The 25,332-nt window shown below is 42.0% G+C and overlaps 1 protein-coding gene across 2 annotated transcripts in view; it reads right to left on the reverse strand.

The window, feature by feature from the left end:
* Window positions 1–25,332, reverse strand: part of CFAP99 (cilia and flagella associated protein 99) — a 107,491-nt gene that overhangs the window by 26,822 nt on the left and 55,337 nt on the right. For both annotated transcript variants that reach the window (XM_038400132.1, XM_043512583.1), the window contains 7 exons: window positions 23,024–23,104; window positions 15,431–15,505; window positions 14,157–14,216; window positions 10,167–10,255; window positions 7,042–7,246; window positions 4,447–4,588; window positions 1,657–1,808 (listed from right to left, as the gene is read on the reverse strand). In XM_038400132.1, the coding sequence (XP_038256060.1) occupies window positions 1,657–1,808; window positions 4,447–4,588; window positions 7,042–7,246; window positions 10,167–10,255; window positions 14,157–14,216; window positions 15,431–15,505; window positions 23,024–23,104 (804 nt within the window). The remainder of the gene's footprint in view (window positions 1–1,656; window positions 1,809–4,446; window positions 4,589–7,041; window positions 7,247–10,166; window positions 10,256–14,156; window positions 14,217–15,430; window positions 15,506–23,023; window positions 23,105–25,332) is intronic.

Genomic DNA, 25,332 nt, shown 5'->3' on the forward strand with positions numbered 1-25,332 from the left:
AAGTGCAAGTTGCAATGTGAGCACACAAGAGAGCCTGTTCAGGGTCCACAAAGTGCACTGCGTGCATTCACAGCATTCCCTGTGAGCACTGCAGAGCTTGTGGATTGTTGACTCTTTCCCACATCCCCATGGCATAGATATATAACTTCTGAGACATAATGTCTGTTTGTAGTTGTTCACATTTTTGGCTTACACCATTGTCTGCTTTAAATAGCTTCATCCCATATGAAGGTCTGTATATGCACTGTCAAGAGCAGGGTCTATGCTCTAGGTGGATACCGCCTTTGGTTGATAGTGCTCCAAGGAAGAAGGAAGTTGACTTTATTCTTTTTTTCTTCACTTATTCATTTTTTTTCCAGATAAATTGGGTTTCTCTATTGTTTTTTTCTGTTCTTATTTTGTTAGGTTTATACTTTGCTTTGTAGCTGATCCCAGTTTCATTCTCTTGTGTTTCCCTTTAAGGTTCCAAGTGACACTGTCCAGCCAGTCCTCCCTTCTTCTCCCCACTACTAATGCAGTGTCCCCCACAGGGAATTAATAGCTTCTTTGGGAAGCAGGGGATAGGGAAATGGGATGGGGCAGAAGGGACATAAGTGAATTTTGGAGAAGTATGGTGAGGTTAGATCGTGGATTTGTTTGGGGATCTGAGGAGATGGTGAAGGGTAGCCAGGCTACTAATGACTCAGGTCTGTTTTCTGCTTTTAGATATCAGGAGTTTGGAAGATACTGCTAAAGGAGCATATGGACTGCTGCACCAGCCACGCCTTCTCCATGGAAAGAACAGCATCTCTCAGTTGGTTTCTGCTAACTAACCATTAGGGATTTTTTTCTTTTTGTTTTTCAGCTGAATTCCCATGGAAGAAAGGAAAAACTAAAAGAGAGCAGTTCTGATCATTTACAAGTGTTAGTCAACTTTTATTTTGCTTTATCTTTTTGTTTTGTTATGCTGCTCTGGGTATATGGGGAAGGGGCAAGGGAGGAAGACGAGGTCCTGGGCAGAGTTGAGACCAGTCAAGTTTTGCATCAGGTGCTTTTGGGCCTGTATGCAGCCAGTAGGTGGCTGGCTTGAGAGGTGGAAGAGCCAATTGCTAATGTTGTCACTGAAGGGTGGGTGGGAGCATTGTGGGATTGTGTTAGGAGGACTAATTGCACCAATGCAATTGACACGCTTGTGTTTCCTGTCCAGAGTCACAGTACAGGAGGCATAGCTTTACTCAGAGTCAGTGTAGTCAATGCAGTGGTATGAACACCTCTACTTCATTCCAAGCTCTATGTGTGGACATGAGAGCTCCAAGTATTGACAAAACGGTTACTGTGAAGGTAGAGCAATCCAGGGGCTCTACTTGGCAATGTCTTAAGAGACATGTTAGAGGATGAAATCCTGGCACTACTGGACTTAATGGCAAAATGCCCATCGACTTCAATGGGGTTAGGATTTGATCTGTGCTCGTGATGTTTTCTCTTATAAAGTGTTCATTTTATAAACTCTGGGGAAATTCAGGTTCAGATTTAATTTTTCAATCTAAGCTGCATGTCTTGGACTCATCTCTAATTGCATGTATCCAACATGCAATATATTTGTATACAGTATAATTCATGTCTGTGTGAAAGGTAAACATGCCTCTAAAACAGTTATTTTTTTCCTTATGAATTTACCTGGGTTAAGTCAACAAACTTGTTCCTAAAGAATGGCAGAGATTCTATAGCTCTTATCTGTTGAATCAATTCATATCTTTTCCTAATCTTCTCTTCCTCTTCTTCCAGAGCCTGATGAAGAAGTTCTCGGCTCTCCTCAGACACTTCTTGAACTGTGAGAAAATAAATAACACATGTTAACTGCACATCGGATGCTGCAATACATCTGGAGATGAATTCTTGTACATGTGTGAATAATGACTAATACTGATCTGAATATACTTCAGATTGTTACCCTGCCCTGGTAGAAAGGATGATTGGAGAGACTAATAATTACTTTCCATCTCTAATATCTGTGATTCTATGAGGCTTACAGACACAGAACTGAAATATAAAGCAGTTTATATTTACAGTTGACACAAGTAGTATGTAGCAATTTATTTTCTAGTTTAGACTCAAGAGACCAAAAATATAGGAAAATGCATAGTTTCATTTACTTAAAGTACAGACTCTGTCTAGCATCAAATATTCATAGCTTTCCAAACTGTATGTACTCTGGAAAGCTATGGATTCTGGCTCACTGCCAGGCTCACCTATCTAGGAAAAAGACTGGCTTAGTCAGTGTAACCCAGGAACCTCTTGGTGCCAACTGGCAGAGGGCACAGGGGGCACATAGAGTTTTAAAGGGATCGCCTGGGTCAGATATATGCACACTAAGTTTACCAAAGGGTGGCATGTGAAGCCTCTACTAAGAGCCAATTTATCATTGCAAAATGTATGTACATATAATGTTTAAGAAATTATGTTCTTAAGGTATGTGAGTTAAGGCAGGTCACCAGAAGGTGATAAATCTGCTGCTGTCAGGTAGGAAGGAAGAGATGCTTCTCTCTTTCTCTGGCTGGTCATGTGTGTATTGTCCCTTTCACAATGGAGGCCTATCTACAGTCTGAGCTCAATGCTAATCAAGAGATTGTGAAATTGACAAGAAAGAGGCACACAGGAGACTGTCCTGTTTATGAGTAAAGAAAGATAACTGGGGGTATAGGGGGACACCCTTGGATCTTTTCCACTGAGGAGGCAAGCTGACAGCATGACTTGTCTCATGAAAGGAAGACCGCAGCCAAGCCTGGCTATAATATGCTGGAAGGATTTTGGATGAGCTTTGACCTATGACATGACAGTAACTAGTTAAGTCTAGGTTCTAAAATGTGTTTTTATTTTATATGAAACCATTTGTCTCCAATATTTATACTTGTTATCACCTGAATCTTTGTTAAACAAACTTTAACTATAAACTTCCCTACGTGCTGAGTGTTAAAGTAGAGCAGTAATGTGAGGTGTATCTGGTAAGCTGGGGCATGGTGTTGCTTTGAGAGCAGTGAATCTGTGAATATTGTGAGTGTCCGAAGAACAGAGGGTGGACACTCAGGGCGGACTCTCTGAGGGCTTTTGGTTGGAGTGTGCCTATTGCTAACCTACAGAAGGACAGCAGGGCCTGTGTAGGCTGAGAGAGGAATGCTTGTGTTGTCCTTGGCCAGTGGAGTTGGGGAGCTGACCCACAGCAGGCACAGACAGGGTTTCCTCACATGAACAGCATGTGGCTCAGGGCCTTTCCACCCCCAAAGGATACCTAAAAGAAACTGGAACAAAGGACAGTAACCATGGGGATGTGAGTGACTGCTGGACCCAGACTAAAAAGGAGGCTAGTCTGTAAAAGAGGCTTATTGGAACATCTCTGAGGTTTTGTTTTTTTTATTTTCCTGCCTTCTCTGTCAATTACAAACGTTAAACAATCCTGTCAAAATGAGTGTCCTGCTCGGAAGATGTTGCTAATCAAGTCTGTATTTTCCACCAAATGCATCTGATGAAGTGAACTGTAGCTCACGAAAGCTTATGCTCAAATAAATTTGTTAGTCTCTAAGATGCCACAAGTACTCCTTTTCTTTTTGTGAATATAGACTAACATGGCTGCTATTCTGAAAGCTAAAAACAAGAATTAAAATCTGAATGACAGAGGTGTGACCCTATCCAGGCAGAGGAGAACTTGTGCATTTGAGGGCTCATCTTCTGCACTCTATACTTCTCAAGGCTAGAGATTGCCTGTTCCTTCACTAGAAATTAGTGCAGTCCTATAATGGAGTAAGTACCATGCATATATTTGGATGGAGGAAGAGACCAGCTTCATGACCACCATTAAGTCATCTGGGCTAAAATATAAACTGGAACGTCCCCTTGGAGAATTGTGGAAAGCCAGCAATATCCACTTTCCACTCCAATCACTGCTCTGCTTTTTCACCCCCAACTATTTATTTTGGTTTAGAGAAGGAATCTCTTATCTCAGTGGCTACTTTCTTCCTCTCCTCCTCAGCTTGGAAGAGGTCAATAATGAGTTATGTCTCCTTTAAAATTTTCAGTTGGCCCAACAAGTCTTCTCTTTAGGACATTGGGGATTCAGTATGAGTCACATGAATCTGATCATCATATACTGGTATGGCAATCAGAACAGACAGTCACATATACCACTTCTGGCAGGAGTGTAGACTGGTAGCTTCAGAATGCCTGATTCTGCATCTTCCCCTTTATCACAGGAAATAATTTCTCTGGGCCAGTAGCGTAGCTTAGATGCTCATTTCAGCTAGAGTGGGCTCAAAGGTTCACTTATACATTGGTCCACTTTTTTACGGGAACAATATTCTGAATTTCTCCCCCTCTTCTTTTTCAACAAAATTTAGATGGAGTTGCCCACTAAAATTAAGATAAAATGACTTGGAAATTTGCCATCATCTCCTAGGGGTTTGGCAACACAAATACCTATTTGTCGTTTGTACTTCTGGAGCTTCGTTCGTGCTTGCTTCACATTTTTATGTCCTTCCACTACTTGCTCCACCAACTCTCTCATTTCCTTCGCTTCCTGAAGACGTTTCTCTGCATATTGGTGCATCAATTCTGCTGTCTAAACCCCAAACAAACAATAGGCTAGTAAAGAAAACGATAAAAACAACTCTTCTCTCTTTGCTACAAGCCATTAAAAACGGGTAAGGACAACTGGATTAGCAGGATTGCAGCCTCTACAAAAGTAACAAGTGTGTAAGGAAGGAGACAGGAGAGAAACCCCAGTTCAAGGATCCTGATTCTGCCTCATTCTCCTATAGCAGTTCTGCAGGGTTTATTGTAACTCAACAGCTGCAGTAACCTCTATGCCCCCTTTACAGGAAAAACAAACAAACATGTTCAGAAGGCCACACAGACAGCCATGGGGAGGGAAAGTTCATTTGCACCATCTCCGTAGACTTGCTCCCCACTGTTTCTCAGAGCACATAAGGAGTTACCTTCTGCCCTAGTCATGACTAACTGAGGCCTTGTCTACACAGGGACACTCAGGCAAGTTATGGTGACTCAACTAAAGGTGTGGAGTCAATGCACATTTGTTAAAGTGTGTATGGATGCTCTCATTCAGAAGTAAACTGGCCTGAATTTGTTGTAATTTAATCCTCTCCAAAGAGGAGAATGAAATGAAAGCATCCATACTCACTTTAATTTATGCGCATTGACTTCACACCATTAGTTGATTCTCCTTAACTTTCCTGAGTGTCCCATGTAGACATGTTTTATTCTCAGGCAACCCTGATACAGGGCTAACTTGAACTATGGTCCCATAATGAGCCTGCATTACCTTTCTATAATACAGAGAAAGCATGTTTTCAGCTACCATCTGTATTGGCTTGTGAAAGGAGATGAATTAGCTCAAAGATTGTGCATTTGGAAATGTATTTCATGAAACAATTGTTCAGCATAAAATATGCATGCACATCTATAAAGCAGTCTCCTGCGCTTCCCCACCATTGAGGTTCTGTATATCCTAAATAGCATAGAGCAGTGGTTCTCAAACTGGGGTCCGTGAGGATACTCCAGGGGGTCTGCGAGTCATCTCCAGGACCACTGGCCCTGCTGATCAACTCCTCTCCCTCCCTCCAGTGTCTTCTGCATGCTGCAGAACAGCTGTTCAGCAGTGTGCAGGAGGCACTGGGAGGGAGGGGAGGAGCAGGGATGGGGTGCGCGTGGGGGAGGGGATGGAAAGAGGTGGGGAAGAGGAGGGGCAGGGGTGGAGGCAGGAAGAGGTGAATCAGGGGTGGGGCCTTGTGGGAAGGGGCGGAGTGGGGGTGGAGCCCAGGGAAAATTAGAAAGTGACTTGTGGGTCTGCGAAAGAATTTAAATCAAAATGGGGGTCCTCGGGTTGCTAAAGTTAGAACCGCTGGCACAGAACACATCAGGTGAGCTCAGACATCTGACAGACTTTTTGTTGCTTTGATCCTATTCAAACACCGTAACATAGTTATTTTTCTACTAATGAGTCCACTGAAAACAAATGCCTTTAATCTCTTGATGTCTGCACTTCTTAGTTACAAAGAATGGGAAATCCAAGACAACAAGGGATTCAGAGGTAAATATTTCTTCTGTTTTTACTCACTTTAATAAGCACATATTAACTATCAAATCAAATACTAGTAAACCTTTTCTTTCCCAACATACTAGAACTAGATATGATTGCTCTCTATAAATATATCAGAGGGATAAATACAGGAGAGGGAGAGGAATTATTTAAGCTCAGCACCAATGTGGACACAAGAACAAATGGGTATAAACTGGCCACCAGGAAGTTTAGACTTGAAATCAGACGAAGGTTTTTAACCATCAGAGAAGTGAAGTTTTGGAATAACCTTCCAAGGGAAGCAGTGGGGGCAAAAGATCTATCTGGTTTTAAGATTCTACTCGATAAGTTTATGGAGGAGATGGTATGATGGGATAATGGTATTTTGGTAAGTAATTGATCTTTAAATATTCAGGGTAAATAGGCCAAATCCCCTGAGATGGGATATTAGATGGATGGGATCTGATTTACTATAGAAAATTCTTTCCTGGGTATCTGGCTGGTGAATCTTGCCCATGTGCTCAGGGTTTGGCTGATTGCCATATTTGGGGTCGGGAGGGAGTTTTCCTCCAGGGCAGATTGGAGAGACCCTGGAGGTTTTTTTGCCTTCCTCTGTAGCATGGGGCATGGTTGACTGGAGGGAGGCTTCTCTGCTCCTTGAAGTTTTGAACCATGATTTGAGGACTTCAATAGCTCAGACATGGGTGAGGTTTTTCATAGGAGTGGTGGGTGACATTCTGTGGCCTGCGCTGTGCAGGAGGTCGGACTAGATGATCAGAGTGGTCCCTTCTGACCTTAGTATCTATGAATCTATGAAACTTCTGTGGATGTAAACTAAAGCACAAGATTTTCGCACTAGTTGCAGACTCCAGTTAAATACACAGACCTACTTTGAGTGAATTTCTGTACATTGTTCTAACAAGCCATTTATTGATATAAAGCTCAAATAAAGTCTGAGCAATTATGTAATGCTTTACCTCTTCTCTTTTTAGTTCAGCTTTCTTCTTGTTTTCCTGAATTACATTCTGGCGTGCTAGAACTGCCTCCTCATGACTCAGTTTCCCTCGTAGCCTCCTACATTCTATCTCAGCCAGCTGTTGTTCCAAATCTTTTTCACGCATCTGTTTTTGCCATTCCAGGAATTCAGATGGGTCATGGGCACCTCGTAGCAAGCTTTCAATTCTGGAAAGGAGAAGAAAGCCAAAATACAGGAACCTAGAATTAAAAGTTATGAGCAAATTCTGCTTTTCAGCTGAAACATTTCTTAAGAAACTTTGAGCAAAACCCATTTACCTGTTTGAGTTACCTCTTCAAACATAAAAAAGAAAAGGAGTACTTGTGGCACCTTAGAGACTAACAAATTTATTAGAGCATAAGCTTTCGAAAGCTTATGCTCTAATAAATTTGTTAGTCTCTAAGGTGCCACAAGTACTCCTTTTCTTTTTGCGAATACAGACTACCATGGCTGCTACTCTGAAACCCTTCAAACATGGTTGACAGGGGCAGCCTTAAGGGTGAGCAACATGGGTGACCACTGAGGGTGCCGTGGTTGGGGGGGGTGGGGGCCCCATGATCAAGAGGGTGTCAGTGTCCGGGCACAGTAAGAGGCAAGTGCCCACCAACCAGGCTCCACTCCCCACTTTTGGGTGGTTTTGTTGCCCTGTGCAGTGTCCTGGTTTGGCAGAGGAGGCAGGATAGATCGGGCCGGTTCCCAGCTAGGGGTGGGGGTGGAAGTTGCAGGGGTGTTATTGCAACTTGTAGCTGAGGAGGGTCTGCCCTCGAGGTGAGCTGCGGAATCCCCAGCAGGCCTGGGGAAGTGCCTTGCAGGGCAGGCTGGGCTTGCCCCTGGGCTGTGCCATGCACTGGTTGGCACTGGGCTGGAGGCGAGGACAGTGCCAGTGGGAGAGCTGCTTCTGCCCCATGTCTCCTGTGCTCACCCCAGGCTGCCAGCTCTTGCCCAGGCTCTAGCTGTCAGCTAAGCACTGACAAATTCATAGCTGGCAACCAGACCAGCTCACATGTGTGTTAGTATTTTTCAAGATAGGCATTAGACTTAAAATAATGTGTTTAGTTCCTATGGAATATTTGTATGTTGCTGCATGAATTAATTTCACTTGTAACATCCATATCCTATGCTATACTGTGATGTGTAAGTTTTGCTTTATAATTGTAAAATTGCTTGCTCTGAACCAAACCAAGTCAGAAGAAATGGTCCCACGCCCATCAAGAAGGGCTGTCAAAACTTAATGGGCCACTGGGGAACCTCATGATACCAACACTTGATTAATTTCACTCTCACACCCATGAAGGTGCTACACGCAAATAAGCTTGTCCCTTCCGCTTGAATGCTGGAAGAAGAACATAAAGATTGCTGACATGAATATTTTTCTTTTTGCTGTTTGGACTCTCACAGGGCTGGAGCTCTGAAACAGAAGCTGAGATCCTCAGGGTCAACCTAAAAGACATACAGTACTGACTGATTACTATAACTCTGTCACCTTTTGGAACCATAGAGTAACTTATTTGTGTATATGGGTTTGCCTGCTTTAACCTGTAAATAACTCATTTCTTTTATTAGTTAATAAAGCCTTAGTTTACTATTTACTTAATCTACTATAGGATGGGCTACAAGTGTTGTCTTTAGTGTGAGATCTTAGGTACAAATTGACTTGCGATAAGTGACTGATTTCTTGGGACTGGGAGCAACCTGAATATTTTGTGATCTTTGGCATATAGCAACCAACTATCACCAAGTCCAGCTTGCCTGGGTGGCAAAGTAGACTGGAATGCCCAAAAGGGACTGTCTATGACTCAGTGGTAACACTGTTATAGTGCTTCATGAGTTCATAGTTTTTACTGGGTTGGTGAAATCTAATTATAGAACATGCCACCTGTTTGAGATCTCTGCTCGACTTTTTTGACAGTGTGCCCAGAAGTTGGCACTCAGGGTCATGAACCACTCCACACAGCGTGACAGAAGGACACACACACACACAAAAATTCATGCAGGCATCTCAATGTTGTGCAATTCTTGCTTTAGCATAGCATAGAAGTTTCATTCTCTATTTTAATGTAAATTATTCTCAACAATAATAGTGACGGAATGCTAAATTTATGTGGAACATGGGTAACCTTGGCCAAGATTCTCAAAGGTATTTAGTTGCCTAATTCAATTGTAATCAGTGGGAATTAGATACCTAAATACCTTTGAGGATGTGGGCTCTTGCAATTCAAATGAGTGACATCCCTCATTTTGAAGGGGTCACTCATTTTAGTCAGATTTGACAGGTCTGAATTTAATCCTTAGCCTCATTATGTTCACTTCTAAAAGCTTTTGTGGAAGACTGGAGTCTTCTAAAGAGGTTAATAATGTTTTGCACTAAACCTGCTAACCCAAGCTGACAATATTCTAGATTTTGTCTCAGTCGAAATTACTAGTTATAATGTTATTTATTTCTAGTGAAAGAACACAACCTGCACTGTCCATTCACTCTCTCCTCCCTCACCCCTAATGATTAACAGGTGAACTGAAAACCTAGACCAATGACTACTATGTCCTGTATGGTCATGGAAGCCAGTGAGTATTATATAAAATACTAACCAGTTTGAGTATAAAACTCGAGTACAATAGCCCATTCAGCTCAGATGCAACTCCACTGAAGGTAATAGTTACACCAAAAATTATGTGCTTTGTTTTCCTTAACAAATACACTATAAGTACTTGAATAGGTACAAACATAATCTGTTTGTATGTATAACTACGTACACACATGGATGTGCGTGTGTGTAATTACTTATCCAGAATGATGTATTTATGTGTATCTAAAACATGATTATTCATGGCACTTAAGTGGGTATTAGCTAGAATGCTCAATTAGAACAGAGTCACATTGTACTCTACCTACAACAAAAAAAAGTCTTCATTGTCATTTTAATGTAGTCTTCAATTTCAGTCCAATGTGCTCATTATTAATCATGCAAATTTTCATGTCTTTAACAGATTAAGGGAGACTCATTGTATTAGTTTAACTGCAATTTAATGTGCTCTCTATATCAAGGGATGTGTAAAAAGGAGCTGGGAAATATTATGTACAGAAAGTACCTGTTGAGTTCTTGTTCCATTTTTCGCTGGTAGTGAGCACCTTCTCTTAAGATTGCTGTTGCATTTAATTTAATAGGTACATTGTCAATCTATCAGGAAAAGGAATGCATATACTATATTTAGCAGTGTGAATGATAAATGGACTACAGAAACATTTCAAAGGGTTAAATAAATCAATCCATGGTAATTCAATCACTTTAGATCACCTTCAAGATGAAGTATAAGTTTGCTCAAAGCATTAATCTGACATTCACAATAGATTTGCATGCTCTCCATAAGCCACTCAAGCTGTTTAAGCAATCAGCCAGGTCCCTGAAGTGGATTATAAATTTGTAATCACTCTTGGGTCATGTCAAATCATATATAAGGTATTCACTTTAATTTTTTTAAACTCATATACTCATGTACATGGAAACATTCCAATAGGAAAAAAAAAGATTCCAGTTGATTTGAACAAAGATATGATTGCCAACTGCTTCCAACATCTTCTGTGTCCACCTCTGGGAGAGTTGAAAGGAAGGAAAATCACTCACATATTCCAGTAACATGTAGAACTTTTCATCTGAGGATTTCAAGTGGTTTGAAAATGTTAATTTATTAACTTTAGCATTTCTAGGAAGCAGTATCATTATATCCATTTTATAGATTGAGAAACTGAAGTACAGACTTCATTGACCTTCAAAGTCAGAGAGCGTTACTGGTACAACTGGGACTACTAGATCCAGGGCTGCTTCAGCATCTCTTTTCAGATTAAGTATTGCCTTAGAAGTGACTGACAGATAATCTCTAAAGCCTGAGAGAGACAGTGGAGTAGAGCCACTATGCAGCTTCTTTGCCAGTCAAGGATTCCCCTTACACAAGGGGAATCCTTAGAGGGCCAGATCCAGCTTTCCAGCAGCACACAAATTCTGATCTGACCAGCATACAAGAGAGGCAACACCTTTGAAGTCAATGCAATAGTGTCAGTGTAAAACTGGTGTGAGATCAGAATTGAGCCCACTCCATACAGAAAACAAAAATCATTGAGGACACCAACCAGTTAAATTAACAATGTGGATATGGAAGCAAGTCATATTGAAATGTATTTTAACTACAAGATAACTGTTTAGGAACTGGCAGAGCAACAGATGTGCAGAATTGCTCAAGACGTCCTATACTAACCTTCTGCACAATCAACTGAAATACATGAACAAAACTGAAGAACATGGTTGTTTCATATTTGAGGTTGATTATGTAGGTTGAGCACAACCGTCAAATGCTGTAATCAGGAAATTCAATAAATGGAGGTGAACAGTGTGGTTTTCCTACAGCATGGGACACATTTTAATAGCCCACCTGTGAAATGTAGTTACCCATCTATTTCTCAGTGCAAAAAAGATGGGTGCCAAAGTTTGGGGGAGGAGACAGCAACGAGAGTCCTTTCTTTCCTTATACTCGTCATGCCATCTCTACAGGTGGGTGAGGCAATATCTTTTATTGGGCCAACTTTGGTTGGTGAGAGAGAAGCTTTCAAGCTTACGGAGAGCTCTTTTTCGGGGTGGGAAATGTACTCAAGTGCAGAATTCGGAGAGCTTATATTTTTTATATTGCATTGGTTTTAAATTGAAAACATTCACTAAAATATGTGAAACTTATGCTGCTTTTGGAAATTGCTTGATTATTCCCCCTTCATGTAGTATATGGAGTTTCTGTAGATTAGACAGAAAAGTGGTCAATATCCTGAACTGAAACTGATTATGGGGACAATATTTTACCTAGAAATGTTCTGTCTCCAGTTTAATAAATAAAATTATGATTGAATAAAATGCACTCTAAACAGCCAGAATACACAAGGATTACAAGATTTGTGCAGGTAAGTACAAAAAAGTATCCAAATAGATTCTATTGCACATGTTATCAGTGAATAACTGAATTTCACATTACCCCTTTTCTGTCATGTCATTCCTTCCCCCTTATCAAGTAGGAAGAGGGGCTGCAAACTTGAGTAATTCTTGTGGAAAAAAATCATATTCAATATTTCCACCTAATGAACACACTATTTTTCACCCCAAACCAATAAAAGTGTAGAGAACCGGATCTCCTGTGAGCACAAGGTAGACTGAGCCAGAGTAATGAGCCATTTGTACGGTCTCACTGCTTGCAGTGGAAAGAAAGAATAAAGATTTTGTAACAGCAGTGGTTAATCATTTTTGTCTGCATGGCAGTTTCAATGTGCCTGACTGAGACTAGAAAATGTGTTTATTGTACAATGGATGTTCTCACAAGAAGGTAAATGAACTATGGTAAATTGCATATTGACCCTAATCTATTTAAATATTATACAATTTGATTATTTTGAGATGGAATTTGTGACCTGATTTCTAACAGATTGTACACACATTCCTCCTAAATCTTCTTAATTGTCTATTGGGAGGTGAAGGATGAATGGGAGTGGGTGTGGGAAGTAGAATTTATTTTAAGTCTCAAACAATATGCTTATCTCAGCTATGAAAGTTTTATAGCAGCTCCCTGAAAGCCACCTAATCAACCTTCAAGGCAAATGCATTTGGGTGAGATAAATACGACTATGCCACTGGCAAAGATACGAACTATTAAAAATGTCCCTAATCAGTGTAATAAGACACTGGATCCATATTTTTCTTTTATGCAGCTTAACCAATGGGTTTAATTCCCACAGGTCAACACTCTAACTGATAAGTTTCAATATTTTAGATTGTCTGAGAGGGAAGTGTAACAGACAGACTTCAGAGTCCACATTACTGTTGGTCCTGTGAATGTGTTAACCTTGTAAATGTTTAAGTATCTTTGCTCTTCAAAGAGAGGGAGTAGGGGTCTTAATGTTATACAGCACTTTAAAAACAAATTGGACATATATCAGACAGCACTTTTAAACAGACTTGTTAATGTCAGTAAGTATACTTTTTGGTGGTATTACTGTTATTGCTGAACACTAAGTCATCAGTGTCTGTTGTGGTTTACAAATATTTTCCAGAAGCCAAATTTTCAAAGGGGGAAATTGGAATCTAAATGACCTCACAAATAAATTATGTGAGCATGCTGTAATTGACTATCCATTTGTGCAAATCTGCTAACTAGTCACATGCAGGTGATCTGAGGGAACCATAGGTGCATGAATCTCTGTTCTATGTGCACCACCACCTGACTGGCCAGCTTCTGAAGTCAGTGGAGTTATTTGAAATTTGTACTGGTACAACTGGGATCAGAATTTGGCCCCATGTACTGCTAAAACATCAATAGCAAAAATTTTTCAATAAAGGTGAGCAAACGTCTATTTCCTTAGACTATGGGACAAATTTCCCATTTATACTAACAGTGAATCTGATCTGAGACATTCTCTGTTATTTTGATTCATAATCATCCAGATCATACCAAAACAGCTGAAAGATGCCAGATTGAAAATCCTGGGGACTGAAGTCTGTTATCCACAGGGCAATCACAGCTCAGGCAGAGGCAATGCAGGCTGCCCAGTGCTGTCTTACTAAGTTGGGGTAGTGATTTTCATTGAGCTAGCAATAAAAAGAGAGCTTAGCCACAGCAGCACAATGGGCTAGCCACTCCAAGCCTGAGCTCATCTGAGATCCTAGACAAGTACTCAAGCTGGATAGCACATTCTGCTACTTGCACTACTGAAGTCTCAGCAATCAGTGTTGTGGGTTTTATGATTTAGGTACCTGTTTAATGGAAACTACACAACAGACCAAACTCATTTCACACCAAATAGTCATTTCCATGGTGATTGCTCATTCTTTAGGAGCTGGATTTGAACCAGTGACCTAGAGGTGAAAGGCTCTATTGCCCAGCCTCTGCTAATCCCCTGAACTATCCTATTCCCATGGCCATGGGCCTTGGTGTAATACCCTTGATTACAGAGTTGTAGTATCAATTTACACCAGTTCCAAATCTGGTCATGACTTTCAGTCCACACTTTTCAAACACTTGTAACATCTGTACATTCTAAATGTTACTCACCTTGCCCTGGATCTTTTGAGCTTGGAACTTCCTTTTATTCTTCATAATGCCAGATATATACTGCAAGTCATCCAAAAATTATTTTCATTTCAGAAATAGATTTTCAAATACTCAGGAAAAGTCACCTTATTAAATTGTATCTTGAATATTATTCCCTTTGGAAAAGCAGATGTGATTGAGGACTAGATACTGCAATCATAGCATCCTTAAATCCTGTTGTACATGCCAAACTCATTGAGAGTTCTGCATAACAAATAATTGCAGAACAGGTCCCAAGAAAAATTGCTAATTACCATGAAATGTATTTAGATGGCTAACATACCAAAATAATAAAGTAACATTGTTTGCTACAGAAATATTGAATATGGAACACTACCAAAGGCCCCTAATATAGTCAGTTCTTAAAATGTGAGTTTTGTGAAGATAAAGCAGGATATCAAAGGACATTCATGAGATTAACAACTGTATGTGGAATTCTGAAAGTGACAGGGAACTTCATTCTATGCTGCTAGCTACAGATGCTCAAATGAAGGTGTTTGGATAACATGGTGATGGGCATGGTATAAATGATACACAGATATGGGGGAGGGATAGCTCAGTGGTTTGAGCATTGGCTTGCTAAACCCAGGGTTGCGAGTTCAATCCTTGAGGGGGCCATTTAAGGATTTGGGGCAAAAATTGGGGATTGGTCCTGCTTTGAGCAGGGGGTTGGACTAGATGATCTCCTGAGGTCCCTTCCAACCCTGATATTCTATTTTATATTAGATGAATGGGCATGAACCTACAGCTATGAATCAGGAGTCACCTAATCAAACTGAGAGCTGCTTTCAGTATGCTGCTGTGTACCCTTTCAATGTAATGGAAAACTGCTCTGTTGGATGAGAAAACTGCTTGAGTGGCAAGGGAAGTTGTTGGAGCAGTGTTAAAAGTAGGCAGGTAAGAGGGGAGGGGCAGCAGCAGGAGTACTGGGGTGAGGAAAAGGGAGCCAGTGGAGAACCTGCACAGTGAAGGAAGCACAGTCCAGGATCTGTGCATTATATAAAATAAGAACATCCACATTTCAAATTACAGGGCTTTAATTCTACCTGGGGACTCTGGTGTCAAGCTAGACAGGCCTTGGTTCTTGTAGTTTAGAAGGTCATCAGAACCCCTTGATTGAATGATATCATACTTCCTAACTCCAAATACAGAGAGATCCTTTGAGTACTTTGATAAAAAGTGATTAATGTGTATAAAAACACAGTAGTTTAGTTTACTAATTTTGTTTAACTTACACCTCTCGGGGCTTTTTTCTCAGGCTTTACAGTTGCACACCTGAACTGGCTAACATTTGCTTCCAGCAGCAGTTCCTAAAATCAAAACAATTATTTTTTTTAAGTATGGTACATTTTAAATTCTCCACTGAGAAATTTAAACACACCTTTTTTGATATAGCAAATTGAGGCAACCATTAAAACACAGAACTCTAAATATTTAAATACCAAGTGAAAATACAAATGATTGGAGCACAAACCAAGTGGTGTACAAGAACTATTCTTATATGGTCAAACATAATTTGCAACAAGCCACAACAAATTTTCAAAAGGGATCAGACCAATAAACTTTGTGGGTTAGACAGCGACTACAGAAAAGAAAAAAAAATACAACTCTGACGGCAGAAGTTTAATCAGGTCATGCAGGTGAATGAAGACAGACAAGGATGGATTGAAGCAGCAACTTTTATACTTGTAACATGGGGGAGCGGAGCTGTCTGCCTTATTGTCCCAGTCTCTCCAATACCAGGCATTTAAGTGGGTCTACTGTGGGGGCTACAGAGCTCCATCCATATAATCCCTAATTTTGGGGTAGACTCCCCTTAGCCTACCTGTAGGATTCAGTGACTGTACTCTTCTGAAACCTCTCACACACATCACCCATGTGGGGAACAGAGGGTACAAGAATGAGGGATTTCTGTCTATAAAGACTTCAGGTTTTCTTGTTTCCAATAGAAATAAGGTCCAACAGTGAAATCTCAGGTCTCCTTTACTTCTGGGAGCCGACCCTTTTGAGCTGCACGTTGCAAAGAACTAAAAATTCCTACTGAATTTCTATGCTCTACTCCTATTTGGCTTATCTGTGCCTCCATGATGCTGTGAGGAAGGCAAAACGCCACCCCCCCCGCCAACCTCCTGCTAATCTGGCCTGAATGGGAACAATTCCTTCTTGACCCCAGAACAGGATAACAGGTCAGACCCACAGCATCCTAAAAGCACAGTTCCTATACTACAACTACACAGAAAGAGGGTGGGGCAGTCAAAGGGAAAAAGGAATCCAAAACACTCAGGCCAAGGTTTAAAAAAAAAAAAAACAAATTGTGGGGGGGAAAAAGTTTAGGCTCCAATCAGCTCCCATCTTCCTTTGGTTGGCCAATGGGCAATGGAGAGCTTCTGGAGGAGAGAGGGCCCATGTGGGCTGTCAAATATAAAGGGAAGGCTAATTACCTTTAAATTCCTCATGGCCAGAGGAAAAAACCCTTTCACCTGTAAAGGATTAAGAAGCTAAAGAACCTTGCTGGCACCTGACCAAAATGACCAATGAGGAGACAAGATACTTTCAAAGCTGGAGGGTGGGGCGGGGCAAAGGGTTCTCTCGGTCCATGTGTTTTTGCCCGGACCAGAGCAGGAATGCAAGTTAGAACTCCTGTAAAGGGCTAATAAGCAATCTAGCTAGATGTGTTAGATTCTGTTTTGTTTAAATGGCTGATAAAATAAGCTGTGCTGAATGGAATGTATATTCCTGTTTGTGTGTCTTTTTGTAACAAGGTTTTGACTAGAGGGATTCTCCATGTTTCGAATCCGATTACCCTGTAAGGTATTTACCATTGTGATTTTACAGAGACCATTCTTTTACTCTTTCTTCAATTAAAATTCTTTAAGAACCTGATTTCTTTTTCATTGTTCTTAAGATCCAAGGATTTGGGTCTGTGTTCACGTGTGCAAATTGGTGAGGATTTTTATCAAGCCTTCCCCAGGAAAGGAGGTGTAGGGTTTGGGAGGATTTGGGGGAGGGGAGCAAAGACATTTCCAAGTGGACTCTTTCCCTGTTATATATTTGTTAGACGCTTGGTGGTGGCAGCAATAAAGTCCAAGGGCAAAAGGTAAAATAGTTTGTACCTTGGGGAAGTTTTAACCTAAGCTGGTAAAAATAAGCTTGGGGGTTTTTCATGCAGGTCCCCACATATGTACCCTAGAGTTCAGAGTGGGGAAGGAACTTTGACAGGTGCCCACCCCAGCATTCCCTGGGATGTGCTCCTCCTCCTTTTGGGGCTGTCTACTTTACTGTAGTCAGACATGCACAAAGGGGGGCAAGCAGGGGCATGGGCTGCCCAATAATCATCTCTGCCACTGTCCCCAGCTTCTGCTCTGGCCCCCCACCCTGGGATTCCATCTCTAAAGCCCATCCTCCCACTTTCTGCCAGGGTGGGAGTCAGGCTGAGCACAGCTGAAGGGTGTGCCTGGGAAAAGCACTGCAGCTAGCACTCCTGCTGAGCCCCGTCCCTTCCTTGCTGCAGCATCCAGTAAGTGTTTGGAGCCCACCTGGGGTATGTAGATGGGAGCTCAGGACAATGGGGGGGTGAAGCAGGCAGCTCGGCTGGGGACACTGGGAGGATGGGTGGGGAGCCTGGGGAATGCAGTGGCAGCCTGGTGAATTTTGGGAGACAGCAGGGCTCAGAAGAACTGGGTGGGTCGGGGGGGCAGTGTTTAAAGTGCCCCTCCAAAAGTAGTCACATTTAAATCCCTGCGCATGCCTGATTCTGGTCCAGTCAAGGCTCCTGCCCATTCAGACAAATGGGTGGTGTTTTTAGAAACAGATTTGGAAAGAATGCACCTACTGTACAAAAAAGTGCACCTACTTTACTGCACCATGACCTAGCCCTGGATATGTTGCCCCTCACAATCCCTAAGGAGATGGAGCCGAATGTTAAAAAATTTAGCTCCATTTCTGTGTGCATGGGCAAGTGCATTAATCAGCTTTCAATGAATGAAGTCAACATGAATTTTCATCCTTGATGAAAGACTTGCATTAGGGCCCTTGTTCTGCAATAATCTCTCCTGGATGGATGCCTGAATGGAGTCCCAGTGACTTCAAAGTTCATTGAAGGTTTAGAACCTTAATTGAAAGCCCCATCCCTGCATACAACACAATTACCAGTGTTTGTTTCCACATAGTAAGCAAGATAACATTCCTTTTCCTGCACTGGTGGAGTGGGGTAGTTGGAGAAGCCTTGGTGCCAGGGGCTGCTCCAAGAGGCACAAGGGTCTGAGTAGCTCCAGTTGAACCTGTTTAAAGGGGACAGCACATATAATGATGCAGCCCCAGAATGAGAGGTGCACTCTGGCTTTTCCACTGGCTCTCTCAGTGATGATGCTAAGCTGGACATGTAGCATCAGCCCTGACATAAAATGCACAGGGAGAGGTTCCTGGTGTTTTCACTCTTTTCTAGAGTTGCTCTGATATGTCACATGTGCAATTCAGTGACAGAGTAAGTGACATTTCCATATGCATCTTTCTTTTCAGGAGCCACAATTTCAGCTTCATTTAGTGAACAGTCTGAGAAACTGACCTTTGTGAATGCTTTAAATGCCTTTTATGTCATTTCAGAGTAACAAAAATGGCTGCTACAACAACAACTTCACTTTCTGCTGTTTCAGAGTAGCAGCCGTGTTAGTCTGTATTCTCAAAAAGAAAAGGAGTACTTGTGGCACCTTAGAGACTAACAAATTTATTAGAGCATAAGCTTTCGTGAGCTACAGCTCACTTCATCGGATGCATTTGGTGGAAAAAACAGAGGAGAGATTTATATACACACACACAGAGAACATGAAACAATGGGTTTATCATACACACTGTAAGGAGAGTGATCACTTAAGATAAGCCATCACCAACAGCAGGGGGGGGAAGGAGGAAAACCTTTCATGGTGACAAGCAGGTAGGCTAATTCCAGCAGTTAACAAGAATATCAGAGGAACAGTGGGGGGTGGGGTGGGAGGGAGAAATACCATGGGGAAATAGTTTTACTTTGTGTAATGACTCATCCATTCCCAGTCTCTATTCAAGCCTAAGTTAATTGTATCCAGTTTGCAAATTAATTCCAATTCAGCAGTCTCTCGTTGGAGTCTGTTTTTGAAGCTTTTTTGTTGAAGTATAGCCACTCTTAGGTCTGTGATCGAGTGACCAGAGAGATTGAAGTGTTCTCCAACTGGTTTTTGAATGTTATAATTCTTGACGTCTGATTTGTGTCCATTCATTCTTTTACGTAGAGACTGTCCAGTTTGGCCAATGTACATGGCAGAGGGGCATTGCTGGCACATGATGGCATATATCACATTGGTAGATGCGCAGGTGAAGGAGCCTCTGATAGTGTGGCTGATGTGATTAGGCCCTATGATGGTATCCCCTGAATAGATATGTGGACAGAGTTGGCAACGGGCTTTGTTGCAAGGATAGGTTCCTGGGTTAGTGGTTCTGTTGTGTGGTGTGTGGTTGCTGGTGAGTATTTGCTTCAGATTGGGGGGCTGTCTGTAAGCAAGGACTGGTCTATCTCCCAAGATCTGAGAGAGCGATGGCTCGTCCTTCAGGATAGGTTGTAGATCCTTGATGATGCGTTGGAGGGGTTTTAGTTGGGGGCTGAAGGTGATGGCTAGTGGCGTTCTGTTGTTTTCTTTGTTGGGCCTGTCCTGTAGTAGGTGACTTCTGGGTACTCTTCTGGCTCTGTCAATCTGTTTCTTCACTTCAGCAGGTGGGTACTGTAGTTGTAGGAATGCATGATAGAGATCTTGTAGGTGTTTGTCTCTGTCTGAGGGGTTGGAGCAAATGCGGTTATATCGTAGCGCTTGGCTGTAGACAATGGATCGAGTGGTATGATCTGGATGAAAGCTAGAGGCATGTAGGTAGGAATAGCGGTCAGTAGGTTTCCGATATAGGGTGGTGTTTATGTGACCATCGCTTATTAGCACCGTAGTGTCCAGGAAGTGGATCTCTTGTGTGGACTGGTCCAGGCTGAGGTTGATGGTGGGATGGAAATTGTTGAAATCATGGTGGAATTCCTCAAGAGCTTCTTTTCCATGGGTCCAGATGATGAAGATGTCATCAATGTAGCGCAAGTAGAGTAGGGGCATTAGGGAACGAGAGCTGAGGAAGCGTTGTTCTAAGTCAGCCATAAAAATGTTGGCATACTGTGGGGCCATGCGGGTACCCATCGCAGTGCCGCTGATTTGAAGGTATACATTGTCACCAAATGTGAAATAGTTATGGGTCAGGACAAAGTCACAAAGTTCTGCCACCAGGTTAGCCGTGACAGTATCGGGGATACTGTTCCTGACGGCTTGTAGTCCATCTTTGTGTGGAATATTGGTGTAGAGGGCTTCTACATCCATAGTGGCTAGGATGGTGTTTTTAGGAAGATCACCAATGGACTGTAGTTTCCTCAGGAAATCGGTGGTGTCTCGAAGATAGCTGGGAGTGCTGGTAACGAAGGGCCTGAGGAGGGAGTCTACATAGCCAGACAATCCTGCTGTCAGGGTGCCAATGCCTGAGATGATGGGGCGTCCAGGATTTCCAGGTTTATGGATCTTGGGTAGCAGATAGAATACCCCAGGTCCTGGCTCCAGGGGTGTGTCTGTGCGGATTTGTTCTTGTGCTTTTTCAGGGAGTTTCTTGAGCAAATGCTGTAGTTTCTTTTGGTAACTCTCACTGGGATCAGAGGGTAATGGCTTGTAGAAAGTGGTGTTGGAGAGCTGCCTAGTAGCCTCTTGTTCATACTCTGACCTATTCATGATGACGACAGCACCTCCTTTGTCAGCCTTTTTGATTATGATGTCAGAGTTGTTTCTGAGGCTGTGGATGGCACTGTGTTCTGCATGGCTGAGGTTATGGGGTAAGCGATGCTGCTTTTCCACAATTTCAGCTCGTGCACGTCGGCGGAAGCAGTCTATGTAGAAATCCAGGCTGCTGTTTCGACCTTCAGGAGGAGTCCACCTAGAATCCTTCTTTTTGTAGTGGCTTTCTTTTGTGTTGCTTGCATTCATGCATCTGCTCCACTGGAGACTGTGGCTGCTAGTTAAGCAATTCTACACTTATCTCAGACTCTTGGTAATCCAGATAATGTGCTTTGTTTCTTTCCCCTTTCAATCTTTCCATATATAATGTGTGCTAAGCATGTACATTCTGCACAACACAGACATAATGAAAGGATACAAAATAAAGTAGCACTGCTGGAAAGTGAAGAACCTAAAAGAAAGATGCTTACAATGAGATGGGGCAACAAAAAGGCAAAAGGAAAGCTTGACCCTAACAAAATAGGTAGGCAATTCAGCATATTCTACATACAGAAACTAAACCAAATGCAGCTTGCACAAGGACATGGAAAGGCTAGTACAGTGATAAATTGTCTGGTATCAGTCAATGAAAACTAGACCAAGACATTGGTGGAATGCAGGTGGGAGAGTACAGATAAAGAGATGTGAAAAACCAGACCTTTTATCAAGCTTCTAAAGCAACTCTATATGGTGATTGCATTGTGGAAAGTCTGATGGGAGAGGGATCTACCATGTAATTTCCTTCCAAGACGATGAAGAGGAAGACAAATCTGCCTTAAATCTAATCAGAGCTGACTTATTTAATAGGATTCATTTCAAAATCAGGATCTTTCAAATAACCAGAGCAGATCAAGTGTTAGGGCCCTTTCCAGGCCTTCCCTCCCACTTCTCTCAACACACAGCCCCTTGAATTCTGCTGCTTTCCTAGTCATGATATCCTACTCTCAGAGCCTGGTCTGGGGAGGAGCTCTCAAGTATGTGCAGCACCAAACACTACAGGTGAGTCAGGAGCTACTGAGATTTTTCTGTAACTGGATGATGCTATGAAATTTCTCAGTTAGGAAACAGAAATTATGTTAAATTTTTTAAATGCCTTAATGGTTAATTGCACACATTGACTATCCATGTGTCCTATGCAAGCAAAGAAGCAGCTTCTCCTGGATCTCTGTAGGATTCCATAGAGCTGGGGAAGTTCCCCAGTGCCCCCCTCCACATGGCCAGAGGGAACAAGCAGGGCTTGGAGGCATACTCCAGCCATGCACCCTGACCTCTTATCCCTGGAGTCAGGGGAAGCAGTAGATGCAATGGCGTGTAGGAAAGGCCACTAATACCTCATTATAGTAGGGCAGAGCAGAAGCAGTGGGGTGCAAGTTGCTTCATGTCCTCTCCTTGGAGACTAGTGGGGAATGCCCCTCAAACTACTTAACAGAGTCGGAGAGAAACTTTCCCCTCAATCCCTCTGTGGAGCAGGAGCCAGGTATGGGGGAGGTGAGAGTCTTCACTGGGCTATCTCAGTCCGTAAACATCTTCACAGAGTCAGTGCAGATGGAGGGGGGAACATGGCACTGATGTAAGAACAAGTATGTAAATGGATTTCAGTGTGGTAGCCGTGTTAGTCTGTATCAGCAAAAACAAGGAGTCCTTGTGACACCTTAGAGATGAACAAATTTGGAGCAATCTTGATTGGCTACATTAGGACAACATCACATGGCGGCTTCCACAAGCACTATCCTTTGTAACTGTACTGCTATCATTTGTGTTGCAACAAACAGTGAGTAGAAGATGGTCTCTGCCCTGAAGAACTTACAATAAAATAGACGAGACAAAGGGCAGGGGAAAGGGATAGAAGCAGCAGCAGCCTTCATTGCTCCAAGACAGGGGGTGGGCCAGCAGCTGCAGAAGCATTTTTGCATTGGATAGAGCCCTAAAGCTCTGAAAACTGTAGCTTACATCAAAGAACAAACAGATGCAGGAGAGGGGCAATTAAAAATAAAATCATGCTACACTTACCTCTGCTCTTCGGCGATTTCTATACTTGATTTCCTGCAAGTGCTGTTTTTCTTTTGGAGGTTTGTAGGTGCTCCGAGGAACCTATATTAAAAAGGCAGAAATTTCTGTAATACAGGTATGAAAGACTAAATGTTTCAAACAATAAATCTTAGTGTGGGGGGGGAAGGGGGGACATTTATCCCTATTGAAAAACTACAGCCATTATTTAAAAAGTAGTGATTTCTTTTCTATTAGTGCCATAAAATGAACAGTAAAGTTTTAGGGGTGAATGCATAAAAGGGATAAATATCCACCAACCATCACTATTTGGCTGGGGCTGTCCAGACCTTGTCAACCCTCTTCCAGGTGCTTTCAGCCAAAGGAGCTGTTAACTCATTTTAAAAAAAAAAAAAAAAAAACAAAAAAAAAAAAAAAAAAGAGTCCATCTTTGCCAGGCGAAAGCCAAAAAGAGAAAAATCCTATGCTTGCTCCCCCATGCCTCCCACAAAGTGAAAAGGGGAAGATCAACCTGAAGTTGCCTTTAAGGAGAATCAGGCCAGCTGTCCTCTCCTACATACTTCTTACTCCACTATACTTCTAGTTAGGGTTTGCCAGTTGTGGCTATAGAATTGCTTGGGGGTGGAGGATTGCGAGGGTCCTCACAGCAGCATTCACAGGTTTAGAGGGGTAGTCAGGTCTTGGACTGTGGGATAGTAAAACATCCAGGAAAGGGTAAAGGTTTACTTGTCTGCCACATGACCCAACAGAGGATATAAGGAAAGGGCATCTCTGGTATGGGTTGGCCTCCAAGGACTGCTGTGGGAGAGGTGTAAGAGACTGGGCCATGCCCCCTCTCTGCTCTGGCCAGAATAGGTCATCAAATGGATGAAGGCAGAGGGGAGCAGCATGAAGTAACCTTCTAATAGGTTATGCAATAGGTGTGCTCCTGGAGGCACAATCTCTCCTAAAACTCCTAGTGGTTGTGAAATTCTGTACTACGCACAACACAGACCAGTGCCTTAAAAGGCACAGTATGGCCCTAAATATTAAAGGGCAACTGGACAAGTGATTTGTAAGGTATCAATTTTATTTAACCACTCAGAATTATATACACAAGTAGTAATGTTTTATACTGGATGGAAATGAGGCAATTTCACAGTGCCTTGAGAACATAAACTAGGAGTGGAGGAGCAAGATGGGAAGGGAATACAAACTAAACCTAGCGATCAGTGAACACTTCTCAGTTTTGGCAGTGACCATTCTTTTATTTCCTTAAAAATTAAGGTTGTGAGATGGACATTAAAAGCTTCTGTTTTGACACATAAGATTCTAGAGTTTATGTATTACATCAATATATTACCAGACAGAATCTTGCATGTTAGCCAGGTGGGTTTGTTTATTTTGTTATTTTTAAGAAAAAAACAACAGACTGTTAAAAAGGGACAAGGTCAAGGATATATATAAAGAGTGGGCTAAATATGGCCCTGGTCCTAATATGTACAACTCCAATGGAATTACCAGAACTTTTATCTGGGCTGAATGGGGCCTACTGCATTTCAATGTATACATTTTAATTCTAGACAAACCTAAAATGTTGTGTAATAATTTCACCACAAATAGTACTATTAAGGAATGGATTAGATTATACTATAAAACATGGCTGGGATTGTCAAAGAAGCCTTGGGGATTTAGGTGTCCAAATACCATTACATATTAATGGAAATTGAGCCCCTAACTCCCTTCTGTGCCTCTGAAAATCCCAACTGAAACCACTAGTCTTTCTTTGTAGAAAGTCATATCTGCAATTGCTGGGGGTATGTAAATGAGGAGGGAGACAAGAAATTATAAACCTTTGGCCATGAGGTCACTATTTTATTTGTAGCAGTATATAGAGTTAAAGAAGAAGAGGCCTATTTCTCCCTGGGCCACCCTTTAATGCATAGCCACCCATCACATACTAGCCAATTCCAAGGGTGTGGGCCCATCTTCCTAGCCTATACCCTGCAATCTGGGCTGACTGTGAGGGACCAACCACATTTGCTGCAACTTCAAAAGAAATATCTCAACCTAGGTTTTGAGAGGATGCTAGTCCATATCAGCAAACTAATAGACAATTCAACATGATTATAATTCTCTGTTTTGGAGGGCTCCAGGATCTGAACTAGTGGTGGTGACAATGGGGTTACAGGTTAGAATCAAAGCTCATTTTTCAGAGTTATGTCCAGAAGTTAGCACAGTGTGTGCTCATACTTTGACAATGATATTAGACTCCCGCTTTCATGAGTACTTAAATTTGGCAGACTTTATCTGAATTTAAATAAAATCCAGTA

The sequence above is a fragment of the Dermochelys coriacea genome, chromosome 4, assembly GCF_009764565.3.
Source record: "Dermochelys coriacea isolate rDerCor1 chromosome 4, rDerCor1.pri.v4, whole genome shotgun sequence".
Taxonomy (NCBI): Eukaryota; Metazoa; Chordata; order Testudines; family Dermochelyidae; genus Dermochelys; species Dermochelys coriacea.